This window comes from Centroberyx affinis, unplaced genomic scaffold (genome assembly GCF_046629955.1).
Source record: "Centroberyx affinis isolate AG114_WGS23_722 - 3 ecotype Tasmania unplaced genomic scaffold, CSIRO-AGI_Caff_v1 ptg001448l_1, whole genome shotgun sequence".
NCBI lineage: Eukaryota > Metazoa > Chordata > Actinopteri > Beryciformes > Berycidae > Centroberyx > Centroberyx affinis.
The window spans coordinates 233,148-256,753 of NW_027279922.1; the positions used below are offsets into that span (position 1 = coordinate 233,148).

Consider the following 23,606-nt stretch of genomic DNA (forward strand, 5'->3'; position numbering starts at 1 on the left):
CAGAGCTGGGCGATAGCAACACCAAATGGATTTATCTGTCACAGCTACCTATGCTGCGAGTACACTACCTGTGAGAGATGTAGCCTCGCGGTTACCTCTTGCATGAATAATAGGCTGCTAATGCCGCCGCCGCTCGCTTGCTCCTGTCACCGGCGGAGGCGTCGTGCCGCATCAGGGTCACACCACAGGGCAGGAGGGCAAAAAGAGGTGAGGGTGTATCAGGGCAAAGGAGGGGCGGAGGTTTAGATGAGGGTGATGTGTGTGCATGTGTGTGTGTGTGTGTGTGTGTGTGCACGTCTTTCTCTATGTGTGTAAGAGAAGCAGGAAAGCGAATAGCCACTTTGCCCATGTAGTTAAAATTACTAATTACCACTCTCAAAGTCCAAACTGAGGTGCCAGATATAGAGTAGGCTAGTCTAGTCTACTCTTGTTTATTTATATAGCCCTTTATCACAGTCAAGTCTCAAAGGACTTTACATACCATCATATACATGTCATATACCATATTGCATCATACATATTGTATACCAGTCAAATGTTTGGTCACACGCATTTTTCTTTATTTTTACTATTTTTCACATTTTAGAATAATAGTAAAGACATCAAAACTATGACATAACACAAATTGAATTATGCAGTGACCAGAAACATGTTAAACAAATCAAAACTATCTTATTTTTATTATTAGATGGCTTTGGAAAGAAATTCATACATGGGCATCAACTTCACGATTTATATTTATCTAAAAAACACATTTCAAGCATTTAAGCATAAGCCTTTATATCAAAATGGCTTTTAGATAATGAAAAACATAGTACATTCAATCAGGTGTGTCCAAACTTTTGACTGGTAGTATACATACTAAAATACTATACACATCATATACATCCTACACATGCTTCATATGCATTGTTTACTATACCATATACATGCTACATCATATACACAAACACACTCACGCCTATGGGCAATTTCGAGTCTTCAATTCACCTGACCTGCATGTCTTTGGAAGCAAAGCTACAGTATTTGTCTTCTAATTAAAGTGTTTTTTCCCCCCCCACACTGTGCTCCGAAATGATGCAGCCAGTTGCCACAAGCTGACCAATACACTTTACATTTTTTGACACCTCTGAACAGCCAGAATGCTGTTGATGTTACAGAGAAAAGCGCTGGGATCGAGTGAAATCTGAACCTGCCACAAAGTACGCTGCCCTCTTTCAGGAAAGCTGTAGACAGGTTGGAACGGGGCCTTCGCTTTACCCTCCCGCGAGGTTCCAACCAGTGTTTCACTCATATATATTTGATGAGTCGACTTCGAAAGCACATCTCAGAATGTTTTATATAGGTGTGTGTGTGAGTGTGCGTGCGTGTGGGTGTGTGTGTGTGTGTGTGTGTGTGAGGGGGAGATAGTTGCGAGCCGAGGTGTTTGGTCAGGAGAACTTGGGGAAACTTGAGACACTGCAGGGCTCAGGTTGAGGATCTCACTTCTAAGAGTGTAGAAAAAAAAAAGACATAACAAATCAACTTTAAGGCTATTGCACACCGCCAAGGTTGCAATTCAACTTCAATTCAAGTTAATAAATTGGGGATTTAAAGGAAGGTATTGGTGTTTCTCACTTTTCGTGGCGATTTGTTGCATCATACCTCGATTGTATTGCAAGACTTTGTTATGACTTGGGCGAGTTCCTTTTCTTAGAATATATATTTTGCGGCTATAATCATTATGTGTGAAATGAAAATATACCACTGTAAATTCCAACACAAAACGTAGTGTAGTCTTGCACTCTTGCATGCTTTCAGCACTTTCTACTCGTCAAGGCACTTGCTGCTAGTTTTCAATATCTCAAAAGAAAAAGGACGTTTTTCCTCTATTAAAAAATAACACCATAGAGTGTCCAGCAATGGACTTAGGCCTCAGACTGACAAGGATGAAATTGTAATCAGTTTGAATTGGCAATTGAATTGGGTGGGGGTCGGGTGGGTGGGGGGGGGTTCTATGTTCAGAGATACAAAAGATTCAGACCCGCAGCTCTTTTCTTTGTATCAGCAAACTAGACTGCTCTAAATGGATGGTGAAATAAGTCTAGTCAATCTGGTGGTATTTAAAAAACTAAACAATCAATACTACTTTCCAGTCATTATAAGGTAAAACAAGTTGTCCACGGTAGCTCATAGCCTCTGCATAGCTATTGGAAATAGGAAAAAGAAATTGCAATGGGGCTATGAGGTAGAATTTATGTAAGGCATGTCTACAGTAAAAAGAAGCATGGCTGTTAAATCACAACCCAAATGAAAGAGTAACAGAAAGCAACCACGGAATGCATTTTCATCTGTGCTCGGGAGAAAAATAACGATCCATCTCTCTCCCTCTCCGCCTCCTCTTAAATGTCTTTCAAGTCTTTCTTTAAAGATCTCAAAGCAAGGAGAAAGGATTAACAGAGAAATTATTGACTAGTTTTCTTTGAGGGGAAACTATGGAGTGTGTCCATTTGTCTCTGGCTTGGTTTTATCAAGAGCAAAAGTCCAGCAATTACTTTTTCTCTGACCTCAGGGAGATCAAGAAAGTAGGCTCTTGTAATCCCGCTATTGTGCAATGAAGTGGTGTCTCGTTATATTCGGACCGGCTTACATTAGAATTCACTGCTCATGTTGATGGAGGCCAATGAGATCAATCCATTCTGAAAGCCTGTCGGTAGCTGTATTGGCACTGTTTTGCTGTAGACGGTTACATTCAATTGACTGGCAGCATGTCAATCACTGAGAGACAGTGGGATTTACCATCTGGTCATGTCAGTAGTGCTATTGAACTGTTCAACTCCATGTTTGCAATTAGTGTCCATTTACCTTGGGCTTCCTCTATATTAAATTGCACTGCAAAAAACTTCCATCTTACAAGTCATTTATTCAGTCTCATATCCAGTCTTCAGATCTTATTTTTCTTAAAACAAGAGAAAAATTCTGCCAGAGGTGAGATAACTCCACTTGTTTCCAGTGCAGTTTCACTTGTTTCAGGAGTTTTCTAGACATAAGTGTCAATAACAAGCCAGAACACAATAACACTATAAAATTCTTGAAATAAGCTCATATGCATTGGAAACAAGTGAAATTATCTAACCCCGTTGGCAGATTTTTTTCACTTTTTTTAAGAAAATTAGGATTTTAGGACTCAATAATAGACTAAATGCAGTGTATTAAGTGATTATTTCAGAATTTAAATGCTGGCGAAAGCTTTGTTTGAGCATTCTCAACTGTGCCCGAAACACAGATAATTTGTGGTGTTTTACTGCGGGGTTAGAAGGACAGCAGGATGATTTGGGGGCAATGGCTGGTTGAGCCGGTCTACAATAATGTAATCAATGCCGTTAATGGAATCTGACTTCCACAAAGAGCTAATGTTGGTCAGCCTCTGCCACCAAATTGCATGGAGGAGGCCGTGGCGTCAACAATACCGCAGAGAGCCATCTGGAACTGCAGCCCAGTGGCAGCAGCCCGGATACAGCATTATGCATGAGCACTGCTACCTGAGCCAATCAACATCACAAGGAGCCCACCGTGTGGAGGCAGCTGGCACGGCGCTTGGCGAGGCAGAAGACCTGGCAGTGTCTTGGTCCCAGTCTCCGTCAGTCTTGGTTTCCTCCATCTCTTTCTCTGGGTCCTATCTGTTTCTGCGCCTTTCTATCCAACTCCAACTCTACCCTTTTCTCTCAATTAATAATGTGATACCTTATTGATCTCCACAGGGAAATTATCTTCAGATAGTAAGGTCAGATACAGAACAGGGCCCGGCAATCAGCTGGGCTTGCCAAGACTGGGGTTCAAACCCGGGTCTTGTCTTTAACTTCTGTGTCTGAATCATTCCTTATGCCTGTACTCTGACATTGAAAGAATATATCTTTTCCTTCTTTCCTCCAATCCACCCTCTCTCCCATCCTCCCTCTGTCTGGATTTGTCTCCTTTCTATTGTATCTGGCTCACTTTTCCTTTCCGGTTCGTCCTGTTGGCGTTCACCTGAGAGTGCTGAGTGAGTGATATAGTACTGCTGGAGAGGAACATGAGGAACATATGCATCTATTCAGCAGCTATTTAGTTTCTGAGAGGCTGCTGTGTGTGTGTGTGTGTGTGTGTGTGTGTGTGTGTGTGTGTGTGTGTGTGAGCGTCACGTCACAACCTGCCTACAGAAACATGAAAATAACAGCAATTCGCTGATATGAGCCACCATTTTTTCTGTATTTATAAACTGCATTATGTTTATTCAGCACAAGTTGCATTGTTTTGAACTGCTGTTTAAGAAAGTTTTGTTCTGACTGACATGTCTGACTTTACATGATATGCTCATAATTTGATTATATTTTCCAATTGTATTCATATTGTTATCCCTTACAGCTTCTAATTTGAATGAGAAACAATACAATCAATGTTTTTTTTTTCTCTTTAGGTGCACAGATGCAGTGCGTAAAATTAGAAAGAAAGCCACCAAATTCAAGAAGTGATCAGGCTTTACATGCCTCCTATTGAGCTAATTTGAGAGAAACTCTATTAAACTTGCCAACCTGGGCTTCTCTAGTTATTGATGTGTAATTCTTTTGAATAGGCATGAAATCAAAACCATTGCTGTTTAAATTGATATCAGGAGTTTTGATAGCAGCATCCGTCCCACAGCACCAATATCTTGTTGTAACACATAAACAAACAACAGGATTGTTGGCAATTGCAAAGCCTATCATCAAAATACAATCCTCAATCCCGAGACACTAGAAAACCGCTGGAAAAAAAACACTATAACAGAGAAAAATATGGCGGTACACAGCATCTACAGTTGAAGCACTGCAGAGCTTTACTGCAGTATTTTCTTCTGGCAGTGTGTGAGGCCTTATTATTGCAACAGAAGCCAGGAATCCTTAATCCACAGGGGTCTCAGTGGGAAGGAAAAGCTTCTTGAACAATCCCCGTTCTGGGAGCCTGTGGTGAAATCCAGCGATCAGTCAACCCTGAGCCCCTGAGCCTCCTGAGGGCTTGGGACTCAGGCCAGTGTTTTACAATGGCCCCGGTGCACTATGGAGAAAGAGAGGAAGAGACAGATAGAGAGAGAGAGAAACAGGAAGAGACGGAGAGACGGAGTGATGGAGAGAGAGAGAGAGAGAGAGCAAAGGTCTGCTGGGAAAGAAACGGCATCACTCAGAAACACAGGGAAATTGGCTCAACATTGGTGTATTCATAGAGCTGAGTTACAAGGCCGGCGGGACACAGGAGTGGGTGTTGATTTCGCACAACGCCTCCACACACATATACATGTCTCCACACAGTGTGTCTGTATCGGGCCAATGCGTGTGTATCTGGATAGAGCTTCTGCACAGGAAGCATTTGCAACACAGGGGAACATTTTTTTCTGTGAAAAAGGACTTTGAAACTTCAGTGTCACTGTCATTCAAGGCATCAGCGTCCAACTTCAGCTTTAGCAGAAGCCCACAGGACGCCATCTTGCCCATTTGTAAATGCTGATTTAGAAACCATTCATGCTGTACTGTGCATAATCATGCACGGCAGAGACCAGAACCTCCTCTATCACTCTGATATATTTTATTGTTGAACTGTGAATGGATCGCCACATGGTTTTACACAGCTTCCAAAATATGTAATCCAACCTTTGAAAAATGTGATAGCTTTTGCAGAATGATTGCTTGCAGGAAAATACAATCTACTATTGGAGGTTACTGAAATTATAAGCTATTTTTAGTTGTTTTTTTTTAGATCGTCACTTATGAAACAGTTATCATATCATATCATATCATATATATTATATATATCATACATTTTTAGTTATGTAATCATTTATCCTTTGCAAATATTGAGCAATCAACATCAAATAATGACATTTTATGTAGCATGGCTGTATAACTAAGTCATACTGCTCTCAAGAGATAGATAATTTTCTCTGATTTATCTAATTAACATTTAGTCATGACTACATTTGACCAAAGCAAGCAAATAAAATTACATTCACATACTTTGAATTTATAAGCATCCTGCACTGTCTTGTTCCCAAGGACCTAGAGGTTGACCCTGCACTTTTGGCTCTCTATCCCTCTCTGACCCATCTGTGAATGCAACATTGCAACGGAAATGAGTGTTTATCCACCGCAATGTTTGTTTACATGGTTAACTCATTCGATGCACCATTGTGATGTCAGTGAATAACAATCAAAGTATCTAGTGTGTGAACCGGAAGAGTTTAAATCAAAACTTTCCCATGGAACAAATTCTGGTGATTCATTGGATTCTTACTTAGATAAACCTGTGGTCCTTGCTATAAAACTTCCCTTAATTACAGATAAGTTCTGCTGTGTGCAGAGAGCATAATACATTTCACTGGCTGAAGCAAAAGCCTGATGGGACAGACAGCCACCAAAGCTGTCATGTGACCCTCCTCCAGCAGAGGGCAGCACTAAGTGCTCGCTTGACCTTCCAGCTCTGCTTGACTCCCTGCTGGAGCAGTGGCTGTGTCTCATCCCACCTACTACCAAGTAGGTGTGTTTATTCCAGTAGCTTAGAACATTTTGAATTGTAAGACCAATAAAATGCCAGAAACAATAACTAATTACCGAACACATCGCATCCGGCTCCAGATGTTGATGTTGCCCAATGGAGTGAAGATAATAATGCGTCTGTAGTTTTTGTGTATTCTTGCTGCGTACAGTACTATTTAGTAGGCAGTGTGCAGTTAGCGTAAGAGTCAGTTTAAAACCCTCATCCCTTTTTCACAAAGCACTGAAGGGTAGAAGGGAGGTGCTTTGGATCTGTTCCAGTGCCTTTCAAAAAGGAGGCAAGAACAGAGGATGCACAGAATCATTGAGACTGTTGAAATGGAGCTTTTTTAATAATCGCCTCTTTGCGCTGTGCTTAGCTTTGTATCTGAGTATGCCTTCTGTGTCTGAACAAGCCCAGTACAAATACAAAAGACAGTCACACAATTTTTTATGCTCCCAGCAGGTTTTGTTTTTTTTACATGGTAAAAATGAATGATACTTAAAGTATCCACATGGCATCCTCCATCAAGGTTACAGAACAGAATGAGATAAAGTCATTTAAGTCTCTCATGTGCAGCATCAAGCCAGTTTCTGCTCTTGATGGAACAGCCTGGACCAGTGACACGGTCAAGAAATTACAAGACTAGTAGTATTATTATGTTATTAAAAGAATATTTTGAAAAAAACATACAATTGTGTCTTCATTTACTACAGCTTCCTCCTTCAATGTATTCTTTATTTTGCACTTTGATACTTGTATAACTCAAAAAACATTGCAACAGTTAAATTCATCAATAAGGGTTTTATTTGGAATATTACAACTGGAAGTCTATTCTTTATTCTATCTGTCTTGACACACAGCCAAGGCTTTCTTGGTTCTCACACAATGAAACAATTGGATTGCGACCTCTGTTAGGGACCAGCGTCTCACCGCCTACACAACTGCATGCAAACCACGCAATCACTCCACAATTTTTCACATGCTGCTGTAGAGAATTATCCTGGAGTTCTCCTAATGATGTCTTCAACTAATGGAAACTACAAGTGAAAAATCAACAGTGTACCAGTGCCAAGCCAACAGTGATGCAACATCTCTTCGCCGCAATGGCTGCACAGGTCGCCACACATTCTCTTTTTCTGACTTTCATTGATAGAGAGATGCCTTCCAGATAAACTGACGCATATAACACACACGTATGTATATGCAAGTATTTTACATACTGTATGTGCAAGTGTTTCATATATTTACATATTTAGTACTATGTACATGTGAGTGTTTGTGTTTATATACTGTATGTGTGTGAGCAGCAAAGTTTGGATGAAGACTTGCATGGTCTCTCATACTGGCATCCTGTCTCATTTACCGCAGTACTGTCGCGAGCCTTTAAACCTGACTGTGATTCAGTCGGTAGATTTGAGAGTACGCATGAATGCACCAGCATCCGTGTGTGTGAGACATGGGCAGGAATACTGTGCAGCATCTCAATACCTCAACCTCTGCTTCATTCATCCATGCTTCATCCAGAGGGGAGAGCAGAGTCTTCTTCAGTTGAGAGGAAATACAGTATTATGTCATCTGATCCACAAAACCTCGAAGCCGGGCTCAAATTCAGTCTGGTCTCATGAAATTTTGTGAAATGAGCACAATGTCCTAAAATGTAAACACTGTGCTCTGTGCACAAAAGAGAAAATGTTTTCCACACCACAAAAGGATTACATGGAGGAGACATGACTGGAAACAGGCAGTAGTTTGACATTGAAACAGCGCTATATGGAAAGTAAGTCAGATGGGTTCAATTAGATGTAGAATGAGGTCTTGGTGTGTGAACTGCATCATCTCACTATAACATAATCAAGGACTCCACTGGACTGTAAACATACACATCTGTAAGGAGCAAACATCTGCAAATATGTCAATCAATATCTAAGATGGAATTCCCTCTAGACATTATAAACTGTTTATTAACAACATGAAGAAATGTCTTTGATATTTTTCATTGCTTTTTCATTTATATCCTTTATCACCCTTTTGTTCATATCTTTAGTACCTTTTACTCTTTATTCACCATATTCTTTGATGCTGCAATGCCCCAATTTCACCTCAATACAGTTCATTGTATCTTTATGCAATGATGACAAGGGAACAATATGATTTGATTGTGAAAGGGGCAGGCATAGCATATGTTCATGTTTGCTGCTAATTTGATTAGTGCACTCATGATACTAATATGATACGCTGTAAGCTTTGAGTTATGTTGAATTATGGTAATGAAAATCAATTTCAGCAGTTTCCCAGTAACAAATATTAAGTCTCTTTTACTTGTTGTTCATGATTTGTTTATTTTTCAGCCTCGGTGCCTGCTGACAAAGGAAAACCCTTTCTTCTAATACTAACCTTGGCTTCGTAGTTTTTGTCTCCTCATGTGAAATGCCCACTACCAATTGTTGATTATTAATGGATGAAGTTTCTTATTACTTATTTATCACATCAGTTTGCCTGTACAAACACTCAATCACCCCACCGAGATGAGAAGAATTCTTCACAACTCTGTTAGCCTTGAGGAAAAACTGCAAATATGAGAAAATTTGTTTCAATATCTTACACATTATGTGGATTTGGTTTGTAGAAACAAGGGCCGCATACACAACTTACAGTCATATTGTGTTTGTGTTGTATGAGGAATATGCTGGAAAACATCACTTATTGATATCAGGTCAGAAATCAAAGGATGTTTTCTTTTATTTCAAATGAAAGTCTTGCCGCCTCCTGTGCTGCAACTGTGAATGTTTGGATTACTGCAGAGAAATCTAGTAGGTTCATATTTTCTGTCTCCTTCATGCTGCACTTTTGCTGCTTTAAAGCATCGAGAGCACAGCAGGAGACTCAGTGTTAACAGTAACAGTGATTGCTCTCCCTGTTCCATTTAACAAGTTAATCTGCGGGCAACTGGACGGCTGACATTCCTCTCTTTATCAAGTGAAACAACGCATGAAATTCTGAATCTATACACCGATTCTTTGGCAGACTCAACTCAGTGTTTGAAAGATCTCTGTCCTTCTCTTTCACGCCAATGAACTTTTTCCTTTGATGGAGGGGAAAACGAAGAAAAACAGCAATGGATGTTTTAGACATTCATGCGTGATATTATACCACATGGTACTTGGTTAACATGCATGTGTCAAGTGAGAAGATGCAAAAGATTCCCTTGTTGCAAAGCAAGCACATTGGTTAAGATTGTAATGGCAACATGGTTAGTAAGAATAATGTCAGTAAGAGAGACTAAATAGCCATTATTTGCCCGGAAAACAAGAAAATGACTTTGTTGTGTTTATTTTCAGATGTTCTTGGCGTGTGCTATCTTTATCTTTAACGGCTCTGAGTAGTCTGTTTTCATTAAGACTTTGGCTTAGTTATTTATCCCTCATTTTTCATGCATCTCTATATTTTATTAATTTTTTTTTTTTCCCAGAAGCATCGTTTAATACCTGAGGATCCCCATCTATCTGCAGACAATGCGCCCCAAAGCATCGCATTAGGGATGGAGATTCAAAGTCACAAAGCTGTCAGGGAAAAGATAAACAAACTGGATGTGGTGAGGATTTAGCCAGGGAGCCCTGTGCCTTTGAAAAGTACATGCTAATACAGATTAAGAGCCAGGAATGAAGTTTACAGCGAATGCCAAAACACAGTTTAGGCTGCAACCACTTATTATCAAGTTATATCGCTTTAGAGGATGTGAAATTATTTGATTGGCAAGCTTAATCCTCTCCTCTCCTTGAGCAAGCATACATAAATGAGTGTTTCTTGAAGGGTACTGTTCAAAAATTGTCATGAAGGTGACATAAATATTGTCACAAGAATTAACAGCTTTAAGAAATGTGGGAAACACAACATTGGACATGTGTACACGCTGCAAATGAGTCAACTGTTTTCCTGTGGTGTCATGCATTTGTTGAGGTGAGAAAAGCAAATTAGGTTGACACTGCCTATGGAATGTCAAAAAAGGAGTGTAATAGGCTTACTATGGGAAGAAAGTAACTCTGACAACTAGCGTCTAATGCTAATATCTAAGCACAGAATAGCTGCCTGAAAAATTATATTTGCCATGCCTTTTCATTAACTGAAAATATTGGGTGTAGATTGTTGGTAGTCCTGAAAGCTCAAAATTTGCCCCATAAGTGAACTGACTTTATCAGCGACTGTCAGTCAATGGCTAAAAAAATTCACTGTGGGTACACATGCAGGCCTGGCTCAAGTATTAATTAAAATCCCTTCAGTAACTCTCAGAGTTTGATTTAGCAAGCCTGAAGTGACAGATGGGTGGACGTTTGTACATTTGTGGCAATGTAATGGGCTTCTATGTGTTGTGCAACATCAATCAGTGCAAGAAAAATATGTGAATTCATTTAAAATGGTACTGCATCTGAGGTCTAATTACACACCAATGTATTAAAAACAAAACTGTAGGGCTTCTAGCTGTAAATTAGTGTAATTATTGTAAGTGTGTAAACTGCGAATTTTCCTTTTCATGCTTTCAAAGCAACCAACTTCACTTGTATCCCAGGTTATTGCCATGCACATATTTTTGTGCCTTGATCGAAGGATATGTATCCTAATCTGAGATGGCATTTTGATATCTGCCCCCATTTCAAACTGGGAGTTTCACACGTGAAAACATCTGGCAACACTTCTCACATTATAACACCTATATCTTTGGCCGTATAGACAGACATAGAAATTTACATCTTAAAATATGTTTCTTTGCACCAGTATCCCAAAAACGTTAAATTCTGATGACGAATCCATATTAAACCTGTTAACACCTCGAGTATAGCACCCATTTATCTACTTGGCAGTGAGCCTGTATGCAGAATTATATGCAGAAGCTGGAGTGCTAATCTTATCTTAATATGCCACAGATTCCAGTGCCTCCTTGGGATTCCACTCGTCCCTGGACAGGAACACATAAGAGGTACAGTATTCAAAAATTCAAAAACTCTCAGCCATGTATATACTGTAGAATCAGTGTGGGAGTAACAGGTTAGAGGTACTGGGAGTACAGTTATCTGATTACAGAAAAGTTGCTACTCAAATCTATTACAGTCACTAATAAATAACAGATTCACCAGATAAAGGGATTACAGATGATTTTGGACTATTCAAAAACATGTCTAAAGGGTGTCTAGCCTCTATAATCTCTCAAACTTAATTTTACACATTTTGAATTAATGTGTAGTACTGGCAACGACTGACGAGAATAAAACCCCTCTCAAATTGTCTGTAATTTGCAATAAATTGTCAATTATGTGTCTATCGTGTATTCTATGGATTTTGAAGGCAGAACGAAGCATAAAAGTAGCTGTAAGTGGTTTAATTATATTACTCAGTGAGAATTCCTGTGGATTACATGACTGCTGAAAATTTTAAAGACCATAATCAGTGCTCTATAACAGATTACCTTTTGAAAGTAACCTTCTTTGCCCTGTATAGAATTAAGGTCGCCATGAGCTTTGCCTCTCGCCGCGCTGCTTTCCCTCACAGCTGCTCATGAAAGTGCTTGCTTGTGCTTTTGAACTGACAGGGCTGCGACCTGAACCCCCCCCCCCAGTAAATTTCTCCATATAAAATCCTGTCCAGCAGCCACACTTGAGGCGCACCACATGGGGAGTAGTGACGTTACACAGGTGGTTCGAGTTTATTCTCACTTTTCTCAATACAGGTTGTTATGGGGGAACAAAATGCTGTGAGGTCAAGAATTTTTTTTTTTTTTTTCCAACACTTTGAGTGACACCCACTGCTAGCACACAAAGAAGAATGAGAGGAAAATTGAATTATAATTAAATCAAACAATTGAGCTAATGAAAAGTGAGTCATTACACTAATGACAGAAAATGAGATTGGGCGCATACTGGCTGAAAAGGCATGGAAAAGTGTACATGATTAAGAAACTGAATGGTGTCTTTTTTTTCTTTTTTTTTTTTTTTTTAACATGCTTCCGTTAGGCAGTAAATGGGTCCTTGAAACTGCTGCAACTTTGTCTCATGGAACTAAGGCTCTTTGTTCAGGAGGTACTTGACTGTTACAGTGTATTTTAAAAACAGTAGATTCGCAGTGATTAGAGCAGACCGTTGTGATTATCTGGCAGTTGGTTCAGGTTATTATCCCGACAGTGGAAAAAGGTTTAGAATAACATTGACATACTGGCTGTGGTTTAATCAAGTCTGGAGGTTTGAGAGCGTAGCGGTGGTCTGGCCAGACGGCAGCAGCAACACAGGAAGGTGATATTTGAGCCTGTGTGGTGAAAGCTAAGCTTCTCCGCACTGCCCGGGATGACTTGTGAGGTGATATTTCGGCAAAACGTCCTCAGTTACTTGCCTGTGTGAACATGTGAATTATATCAACTGAGAGAGAAATGAGATCTGATAAAAACTTGCTGAACTGATATCCAAGTTCGGTAAAGCGACTGATATATAGCAGCAAGTTGACATGGAGGAATGGTGGAGATACTTGTGCGCTTATGTGTTTGATTCTGTGGAATCATAGCAAGTCCATGCATTACTAAACCATTTCAGTAACTTGATATAACAAAAAAAAAAATCCCATGAATTGCATCAACTTACTTTTGAAAAGGCGGGTGCACCACACATGGACTTGCATCATGTGAAGTGCTTATATACATATATGCTAAGGGGGCCACTGGTGATGTGGATTATGTAAAAGTGCCTGTGCTCTCGCATACTGCAGGAGCCCACTCATATCTGTGGGTGACATCCCTCTAAGGCAAATTATGCTTCCCCAGGGAGGCAAGCGTGTCATCGGTGCAAACAGTTGGCTGCGACTCACAGGGAGCATTTTAATTGTAGCTTGTGTCATGCTGAAATAATCAGGGAGGCTGCGGTGTCAGAAAAGGTTGCCTGAAATAAATAGTGTCGTGTTACATTTGCCATGTGTTATTTTACAGGTTTTGTTTTCACCCTGAAGACATCCACAATCATTTACACCCTTTTGTGGAGTGAACAGTTGATAGGTCCACTTCATCTTCACTTCATCTTGTCTCTGTTGTTTTCCCAACAATTTAATGACATTTCACTGTGTTGCTGTGGAGGTGCTGTTGAACTAAAATAAAGATATTAGCACATACTGCATTTAGACTATGTTTAAAACATGAGGAACACTCACTCTTTCTATGTAAAAGACCAGGGGCATGCAGGTGAAAGCCATATTCCTTTATGGTTATTGCTTATTATATCCAGTTCAATCATGAATGTGAGATACAGTATAGATGAAGTGGAGGGAAACATGTAAAAAAAAAGACTTTTAAGCCTCGTGATAATTGAGACGTGGATTGTGCAAAGGGGGTGCAACTCAATACTTGGAAGGTATTCCTAATATTTTGTGCACTCAGTGCATTAGCCATCACCGAAATCACCAGCAGTTCAAGCGTAGGAGGAATAACACATTTGACAGTGCTGATTAAATTCACAGGGGTGTGATCAAATCATCAAAAAAAAGTCACGCACAATTTTTGGGAAAAAAAAATGTCTCTGCCATTTGTGCAGAAATTCCTCTGATTCTTAGTTAGTAGTGAAACTACATGGCTTTGGAATGGATTATCATATTTTATCACTAAAATATGTCTGCTAATTCAAAGATTATTACTGAGGCATTGTTTATTCAGATGGAAAAAGCAGAAGTCTAATGGGCTGCATTCAAGAGTGAATTACTGTTGTAAAATGATTCCACACCCGAGAGGAACTGTTTAGAAAATTTTAATTGTATTCCCATTTCAGCTGTCAGAAGGTACAAGGAATAATTTGCCAACCAGCTGATTGTGAGACAGGTGAAATTGAGCGTACGTGCTTTAAGAGTGAACTTGAGGTTTAATCTTAGCATCCAACCAGAAAATACTTATCCTTGTGGGGAATATGTGCATGTTCATTAAAAAAAAAAGAAAAAGTCAACTGGAGAACAATCAGTGACAGCACTTCCCACTATAAGTGAAAGTCCCCCCCCCCCTCTCTCTCTCAGTGCGCCTTAGATAAACTTGCAGTGAAACTTTTCAATTGTCTCTCCCCTATCAATAGAGCAGAGACAGTGAATGCAAAAAGGATTTGTGTATCCAACACAACCCACCTCTATTCCACGCAAAGTGTGAGCTTAATTAGCTTTGGGAGCAGGTTTGTTGAACAAAAACATAAAGAACGAGACATTGATCAAGGGAAAGGCTAGGAAGATAAAGCACCATGAGAGTTGGGCAACCTGATTTGTCTTTAATTAAAAGTAAAAGGTTTATCCTTGCAGAAGGCAGCCTCCGGTCTCCTAAGGCCACTCCAATTACTGAGTGAGACAAAAAGAGCCCTTCAATTCCAGGAGTGGCCAGAGAGAGAGAGAGAGAGAGAGAGAAAGAGAGAGGGAGAGAGAGGGAGAGAGGGGGGGGGCTGGAGAGAGGAAGAGAGGGAGAGAGAGATAGATGGTAGTAGTGGTTATGGGGGGTTAACAGGAGGAGAGTTTGTAAACTTTTTCCCACCGGGGTAGACATAGCTGGAGTGTGTGTGTGTGTGTGTGTGTGTGTGTGTGTGTGTGTGTGTGCATCTACATATGTATAGTGAATGTATATCTGTGTGTGAGTGTTTGTGTGTGTGAGTTTTTGCACATGTGAACTAAATGTGTGTTCAGTGGACTTGCACTTCTGTGTGCGTAAGCGCAGAGGCTGGAGGGAGAAGCAGGGCGGGACTTTCCGATCATTTTTTTTTTTTTTTTTTTTCGGGGGGGGGGGGGGGGGGGGAGAGAGAGAAGAGGTGGGGTTGAGGGGGTTGAGGGGGTGTGTGGGGAGGTGGAGGCATCCCTCCCAGGGTCCCTCCCCGGCCCTGCCCCTTCACATAGAGGAGGATCCTGTAGCACCAACTCAGGTCCCAAAACTGGAAAGTCATTCAGTCCCTTCTGAATGGAGTGTGTCTAACGTGAGAGTGGAGGACTTAACTTACAGCACTAGAACATGAGAGCCCTGCATTTGGTCCTGGTCGGTGCCTTGCTGACCTTGCTGCGTCTCCCCAGCCCCGGCCATGGAGGTAAGTGCCACTCCAAATCAGTCTGCCAGCTGTTCGTCTCCTGTTCCCCCACTTTCTGCTCCTCTCTGACAGAGATGCACCGCTTGAGGAGAGGGGGAGATCAGATCACTCTCCCTTCCCGAGGCTTCCCCCAATGCATAAATCAAAGAGCGATTAAGTGCTGATGAGTTAGCCCCTCAAACCTGAACCTAACAACTCTCCTTCACTTTTAAGCAGCATGAACCAAAAACTCTGTAAAGTAAACTCTCGACCCAAGTTGTAGTTTTTTTGTTTTTCGGCACATAACATATTTCTTTTTTAGAAGAGAACAGATTTCTTTTTAGGAGAGAACAGATTTCTTTTTTTGCATTTTATGGTGTTCGTTCTGCACTCTCACAGCCCTCATGCCATTCATTGCTCGGCGATGAAACCCTCCTTTTTCTTGGATGAAACTGAATACATCAGGGGGAAAGATGTGCCAAGGGTCTGACCCAGTCCATGGTCTGAGACAACTGTTGGTGTCAGTTCTAATACAGTTTTTTTTTGTTTTTTTTCAGTCTGCGCCCGTCTGTGTGTGTGAGGGTGTTTACCTTGAGAGTGTTTGTGTTGAAAGCATGTTGGCAAAGGACAGGAAGCAGTGGAGGAGGTGAGGTGAGGTCCCGCTGCCGGCAGCGCTGAATGGCTCTTTCAGAGGATACTGTGCACAGCAGCAGGCAGAGCTGCTCCTTATCCACCCAGAGAGGAAAGATGAAAGAGAGAGAGGGAAAGAGGGAGTAGTGATGGAGTGAGAGAGAGAGTGTGTGTGAGTGTGTGTGAGGGAGGTAGGGAGGGGGGTTGGATGCTCGAAGGGCACGGCCCATACAATGGCCCCACAGTTCATGGCCTCAATCAGCTGCACAAGTACCTTTCTCGATATGATGCAGCAAAGCAATTCTTCCTCCCCTTATTCCTCTTGAGCGTGAGTGTGTGTGTGTGTGTGTGTGTGTGTGTGTGTGTACTGTGTGTACAGTGTTTGGGCGAGGCAAATCTGGCCTTTGACCTGGTTCACGAATTGGGTGGTGTGGGGGGTGGAGGGGGGGCACATGAAACGATGTCTTTGAACAGCTTACTGAATCCCCTCAGCGCAAAACTGTACACATGGCAAGTTGGCAGCATCGGCGGTGGACTTGGAGCAGATGTTGAGCCCATTGTGTTCCACCGGCTGTCAGATCTTCAAAACTCACACTGGAAATTCCACTCCAATTAAGTCTGGGCAAACCTCGATGAGTGTCTCATTGGCAGCTAAAGAGAAAGAATGGCTCTTGATCTGAACGGAGTAGTGTTGCTTTGTTGCTGTGGCACAGAATCAAAGCTCAGCTGGAGTGCTGAATTCATTTCTACTTTACTGTGATCTGTTCACCGGGAGCATGAAAAGATTAATCTGCTCTTCTGTTTGCTCATTTATAGATAAGCACCATTGATTGGCATGACTGTAACACCTCCATTGATGAATTAGTAGAATTTTCTGGCATTTTGCATTAACTTTTTGTATCAGTGTTGGCTGGAAACTGCTATCAGCGATGTGTGCCGTGTCTATATGCAGAAATACATGAGCAAATAGTCAGCATTCATTGGATAAATGGTGCAGAGGCATGTCATTTTGGCACAGATTTAGGATTGGTGGAACGTACCACGGATCAAAATCACAGTGGAATAAAACAGGCAAACTGTATTTGGGTACAATTTCCCCTCATCCAATTATCTGCTGGCACAATCCCCACAGCCTCAGTGTGAACAGTACTCACCCACTGACCCTGGAGAACTAAATGCTAATGTTGACCAGATGTACTGAGTCACTGATTAGATTTTGGCCCCCCTTTTGCTCAGCATAATGCCTGCCGCAAGCTGTCAGGGGGATGCTTCCACCAACTACCTGGAAGGATTACTGAAGGTTTCATTTCTTCCCTGTGTTTACATCTTCATAAGTCACAGGCCGTGCACCACATGATACCCAGATGCCTGGATGTACTTGAAATCACTGGCATCTCTCTTTAAATCAGTACATTGCAGTCTTTCTTCATCTGCAAGTATGGGATTGGTGTAGCTGCACTCACTTATACCATATTCTTTCATGGAGGGATATGAGCAAATGCAGAAGAGTAAGGGATTTGAGTCTGTGCATCATAAAAAAAAATGACCACAGCACAGTCAGCCTTCTTCTATTATATGGTTTTCCATGAGTTTTCTTCAGTGGTGCAGTGTACCAAAAAATGCCCACTTTCTCACAAGCCTATGCCATCTTGTTTTATCCGCCCACATAGCAGCCACAGTAACTATTATGATGTGGATGAGCATAAGCAGTAGCTCATGCGACACTAACCAAACCAAATCAATTCTATAATTTTCCCTGCATGTGGAATTCATTTTAGCGATACAATATACTTAAAAACTTCCTGTTGAGCCCTCTGGAGGCGTCATGAGCCGAAACACCTGTGATATGAGCTTCCCACTTAATAACACACCAGCTTTCACCCAACCCCCTATCCAAGAACACACAAGCTGTTTCTAAATTGGTTCTCACCTCATCACCTTATCATGTATTGGTAAATGCCGTTTCTCTGCAGAATGTACTGGGGAGTCGCCTTTGGCAGTGCAGTGGCAGGAAGGCGCCACTAGGGTTCTGCATTAGCGGTCATGTACAGTCCCCCGACCCCCCGACCTCTCCAGGTGTATGACACTCAGATGAGACTAAACAGGAAGAAAGTTTTGGCTGAAATAAAATGCTGGTCTGTTATTCCACTGCATAGATTAGAGCAGGAAGCAGGAAGCACAGGGAATTGAACCCAAATGATTAGTAACCTAATCAAAGTAACCACCTCTTATTTACCAAAGATATGAAGCCAAAAAACAGAAAGTGCAGTGTGTATAATGCAACAAATATATGAAGTGAAGAGGCCACTGCATAACATTATAAGTTCATTGCAAAGATTGAATTAGGCTACACTGAGTTATGGATGCTCGTCTTTAAATTGCTCACACATTATAAGACAACAATGTCTGATACAAACATTGCTTGATGATTTATGCCAAATTGTGAGGGTTTTAGAGATGACTTGCTCCTGAATGTGTTTGCACTTTGAATTGCAAACCTTAAAGAGGGGATTTGCATCCAGAGACTGCATATGAGCCTGCTATCTCCCCAGGAGTATAATGTCACTATGGTAACAAGAAAAAATAAATATGGATTTTGCCTGGGCTTCGCGGAGTGTCTGTATACAAGGCCTCCATGTGTTCCTTGAGAGTTGGCAGGGCGAACGGTGTGACTACAAGTGTCTGCACAGAAGATTAATAAGTCCAATATTTGCACTGGGAAATTGATGAGATTAGTGTTCTGGTGGCTCTGCTGGTCCAACAGACGAGCTGGGCGACCCTCCCCTCACCTCTTACTTTAAACAACGCAATGTTAGGACAGAATAGATATGTGGCAGTTGGTGTAAATCCAAACAAGAAAATCAGAGTGTTTATAAATGCACAGTCCCTTCATGGAAATCCCTGAATGACTGAATGACCAGGAGTCCATAAAGTAAATATAGTGTATACAAACTGTTTGAGGCGTCTTCAGGGAGTGAGTTGTTACATGCTTATTGTCCATAAGGAGGATTTTTAATGATAGGCTTCATAATAAGGGGATCAAATCCTCACATGCTCATTTTTCTGTCACAAGTACTTTACTATTCTAACATATGTCTTTCTATTTAAAAGAGAATGGACTCTGGGGATTTCTTTGCAGAACGAGGCATTTTTTCCTAACATCTTGGGCTCTGTGGCCCCTTGTTGAAGATGACTAGTGCTGTACATGAGTCAGTCATGCCCTTAGGAAGGCATCAAATTCTTCACAGTAACAAGCTTATGCTTGTGGGTATATGGAAATGAGGCCCTCACCATTGCATAGCATGGGAGAAAATCAATATTGATAATGTTTCTAATATGATACAACCTCTCTCCCTTCTGCCTCTCTAACGTTTTATCTTGGCACTTTGAGAAGGCAAGTTTGAGTGAGTGATGTCATGGTTTATTAATGAACTTTGTGGGTTGTGGCCTGAGGCAAACACCACTGCAAGAATCCAAAGTTAGTTGTATGGGCTAACCCCTCGCTCCACTCCTTCCCCTGCTGTAACTTCATCTCACTAGTATAGATAGGCTTTTATATTCAACCTGTGCAGCTTTGGTTGAGTCCCGGGCAGCAGGTTGGGCAGCAAGGTTACTAGTGAGTACAGTGACAATCCCATAAAGGAAAGGTTACAGGTTTGATCCCCGCAACAGCCATATGTCCTGTGTCCTTGAGCAAGACACTGAACACCTAAGTGCTCACTCATTGTAAATTGCTGTGGATAAGAACGTCAGCTAAATGCCTAAAATATAAATGAATCCCTTGAACAACCCCTTCTCCAGCGTGTGGATGACCATTACATCATTTATATCATTGAATTAGAGTCATAGGCCTAGAATCAAAGCAGGATCAACACATGTAACGAAGCGATCAAGTTGAGTCTTCCTTGATGATGTTACAGGTGCGCAACTGTTGAAAAAGAAAGTGTTGGAGTGATGCTGCCTTCGTTTTGAATATATACCACTGGTAGATGCCACACTTGCTTGGGCTCAGGGACTTCAAAAGCCCAGATCGTAGTTCAGTTTATTCTCAGTGTGATGCAAAAACACGGAAAGAAAGGCATGTCCCTTGCCTTGAGGACTAGTCCCTTGGCAGATGATCTTTCCCACAGTGCTCTCTTTGAGGCTGTTGGCTGTCAACGGCAGGCTGCTCGGATTATATTTTAGGGCTGTGATGTGCTTAGAGCAGGCAGACAGCCCACACACAGACCTCATTTAGCCCTGGGTGTGTACACAAAAGAGTTCCTGTACACAAACAGAAGCCAAGGCTCCATCCTTAGGTGGAAGGTCAGAGGGCATCTCATGGTATGCTCCCGTGTTGTTTTGACCCCTTCAGAGTCAATCAGATACAGACGTCTCAGTCGATGCAAGGGGGTCTGGTAGAGGTTTAGAGATGGTTAGTGTACACCCAGATTTCTGGTCTGTAAGTGTCAGGTTGGGATTTTGAGTTGGGTGGGCCCTTCTTAATCTGTGATTACCTTTTCATCATGCAATTTTAAGGACAGTCTTGCCCACGGCAAGAGCCTGGGGAAGTAACTGCATGTTAACTTCTAAGTATTACCCTGTAAAAGTAATGTACCTTGCTCAAGAGCACTCCAATGCTGGTTGCTGAAGAAGTGGGGAGTGTGTGTCATTCTCTTCCCCAACTTAGACTTTCCCCGTGAGCACAAGGACTCAAACTTCTGACCTTACGGCAAAAGTTCTTTAACCGTTAGATGTGATGTCCTTGTATATTCGAATTGACTGGTATATCCCTAGAGCAAACAAACAGCATTGTGTGCAGACTTCTTGTGTGCAGAACCAAACCGTTGAACAGCAACAGAAACATGTGGGCAACAACTGTCCAAGTACATGTGTTGTGGAGCAGCAGTTCTCAAGGTGAGGTCTGGGGATCACCAGGGTGCCTTGAGGGTGTTCCAGCGGGTCTCCAACATGATGATGAAGTTTAACATCACTTGGGGGCACATGGGGACAAAATCTTATGAAATTGGGGTCCTTGACCTCATGTATGTGTTTTTGGGGGTCCATGACATGAAAAGGTCCAGGATCCACTGTTATATTGTATCGGGAGGACTTGCTGATTTGATGAAACCTTAATGATACCCGTGGGGAAATTGGGTCATCGTAGCTGCAGAGAATAGGATAGAGATAAGTATAAGATAAATGTTGAGTACTGAAGATAATAAAAAATGAATAATTGCAACAAACAATGAGAAGAACCAACAGTATCACGAATAATAAAGCAAATAAATAAATAGTAAGTAGATGTACAACACTGATAATGTCATGCTCATTAGGATACCAGTAGGACCGCAGCAATAGGCCAAGATCAGCACTGCAGCATTTAAAGTCAAAGCTTGTGTTATGTCCCCAAGAAACGCAGACTGATATTCTGCTCCACTGCAGCAACTGTACCCGGCATGTTTATTTTTGATAAGAGCTGTTGGGGAATTTAGTGCCCAAAATGAAAACTCCAGAGTAATTTCTCATCATCACAGAACTGCCAATTTTTCAATAAGCAGGAATTATGCATGAGCAGATGTCTCGATATGAGTGGCCTCTATGGTATTTTTTTGCTTGTGTTTTTTTTTTTTCAGAGAGTAGGCAGCATTATCACATTTTGGTTGAACAAAAAGGATCCAATTCTACACTGTCTGCCATTGTTTCTCTTATCCATTGAAAATAAATTGGAGGAAAAAAGGAACATCAAAATGTCTTCGCACCCCTCAAAGGCTACAATAGAATCGCTTTACCGCCCAAGATCAGTTCTCAAGGTCTTTACTTGTAGTTTGTCCTAAATATCATCAACTGCTAATATTATCAGTTGTTATCTCACTCCATGTTATCATAAGATACAAATTAATGTCTAAATTAGATTTAGCAAAAGCACACGCTTTGTTAAACATATGATACATTGCGTGTAAATCGCATGCTCTGATCAGTGGAATCAAAGTGATGTGGCCAATGGGTAACATAAATTTACTACCTCTAAGCCACTGGAAAAGCTGCATGAATCATGGGAAATGTTTCCAGTGTTGGGCTGATTCATCTGAGATGTGTTAGGAGAAGCCTGAGGTTTCCACTCCGACATCTGGAGTCAGCTTGGTCGGTAAGTAGCATGGCCAGAGCTGGAGGCTTTAATCAAAATGTCCTTCCACTTCCCTAACCCCTAATATAGACAAAACAACAGCAGTGAGAGAATGCAAGTGCGCCGAATGTGCTGCAATTATTCAAGTTTTCAAGAATACTCGCTATTAGATCTTAAGTCGCTCTGGAAGCATAGCCATGGAGAGAGCAATCTGTTATGAAATAAGCATCTTTTGTGTTTGTTCTCCCAGCAACTCTCCAACTCATGGGAAGTTTTTTTTTTAGAAAGTTCTATTACTGAATTACATAAGCCACACACAGTAGGTTTAATTTGTGACAATAAAATTTCAAACACCTCTTTGAAATTCATGTGTTGTATGTTAAAATTCGGATTTGTTAAGTTTAGATATACAGTATATATAGCATTATACCTCAGAGATTTTAGTCTGTTATTTTTACAAATGTAGCCAGGCCAGGGCGGTAGCTAGCACATGAATATGACTCACAGTGTTAAATATAGAGGAATCCAGTGCTAGTGTGGGGACTCCCTCCAGCCCAGAGGGTGCATGACTCATAAACACAAGGCCACAGTGGTTAATCATGAGACATCAGACTCCAAACTAATAGTTTTGTACTTCCAATTAGCTCCAGACTGTAAAACCTTATTATCCTTTGCTCCAAGAGCTACAGTCTTAAGCTTTAGATGCATGTATATGTTCAATAATAGAATTTCTCGAGAGATAATTTATGAAGCAGGTTATTATAAAGTATTCCTACTCTATGAATACCATTACGGACTGCTCATATGCAAAGTTATGACACACTGTCTAAGTTTGAAGATTCTGGCAAACACCTGACTTTGGATGACTTCAACATAATTTTCTTTATTTTCCATGAAAGTGCTTTCTCGCTGACATAAATATGAACACCCCCTTGTTCATCCACATAGCTTGTCTCCTACTTTATCATTCCTACAACATGGCAGCGGGAGGCTGCAGTTAGGAGGGCCACTTTTCACAGCATGCTGACATGGAGGCGGATCAGCCCCAGCTCCCATCCTGTTGAAAATCTTCATCAGCACCGCCGAGGGACCATGAAGTGTTCTGAGTAATTTGACGCCAGACGGCCTCATCAGAGGCTGGGTTCAGACAGAATCAAGGGGCTGGGGATAGCACCAGGCTTGGGATCTGGCAGATGACAGTCTGGAATAGATTGCACCAGATAAATATAGCCAGACGGGAGAACCAACAAAAGAGCACATTGCTTCACATGGGGTTGACGAAAGAGGAAGCGGGAGGA

At 41.4% G+C, this 23,606-nt stretch overlaps 1 protein-coding gene across 1 annotated transcript in view; it reads left to right on the forward strand.

Annotated features, from left to right (window-relative positions):
* Positions 1–15,473: 15,473 nt before the first annotated feature.
* The window catches only part of cspg4 (chondroitin sulfate proteoglycan 4), a 64,707-nt gene continuing 56,574 nt past the window's right edge, over positions 15,474–23,606 (forward strand). The window contains exon 1 of the mRNA XM_071526730.1: positions 15,474–15,593. Within this exon, the coding sequence (XP_071382831.1) occupies positions 15,521–15,593 (73 nt within the window). The 5' untranslated portion in view covers positions 15,474–15,520. The remainder of the gene's footprint in view (positions 15,594–23,606) is intronic.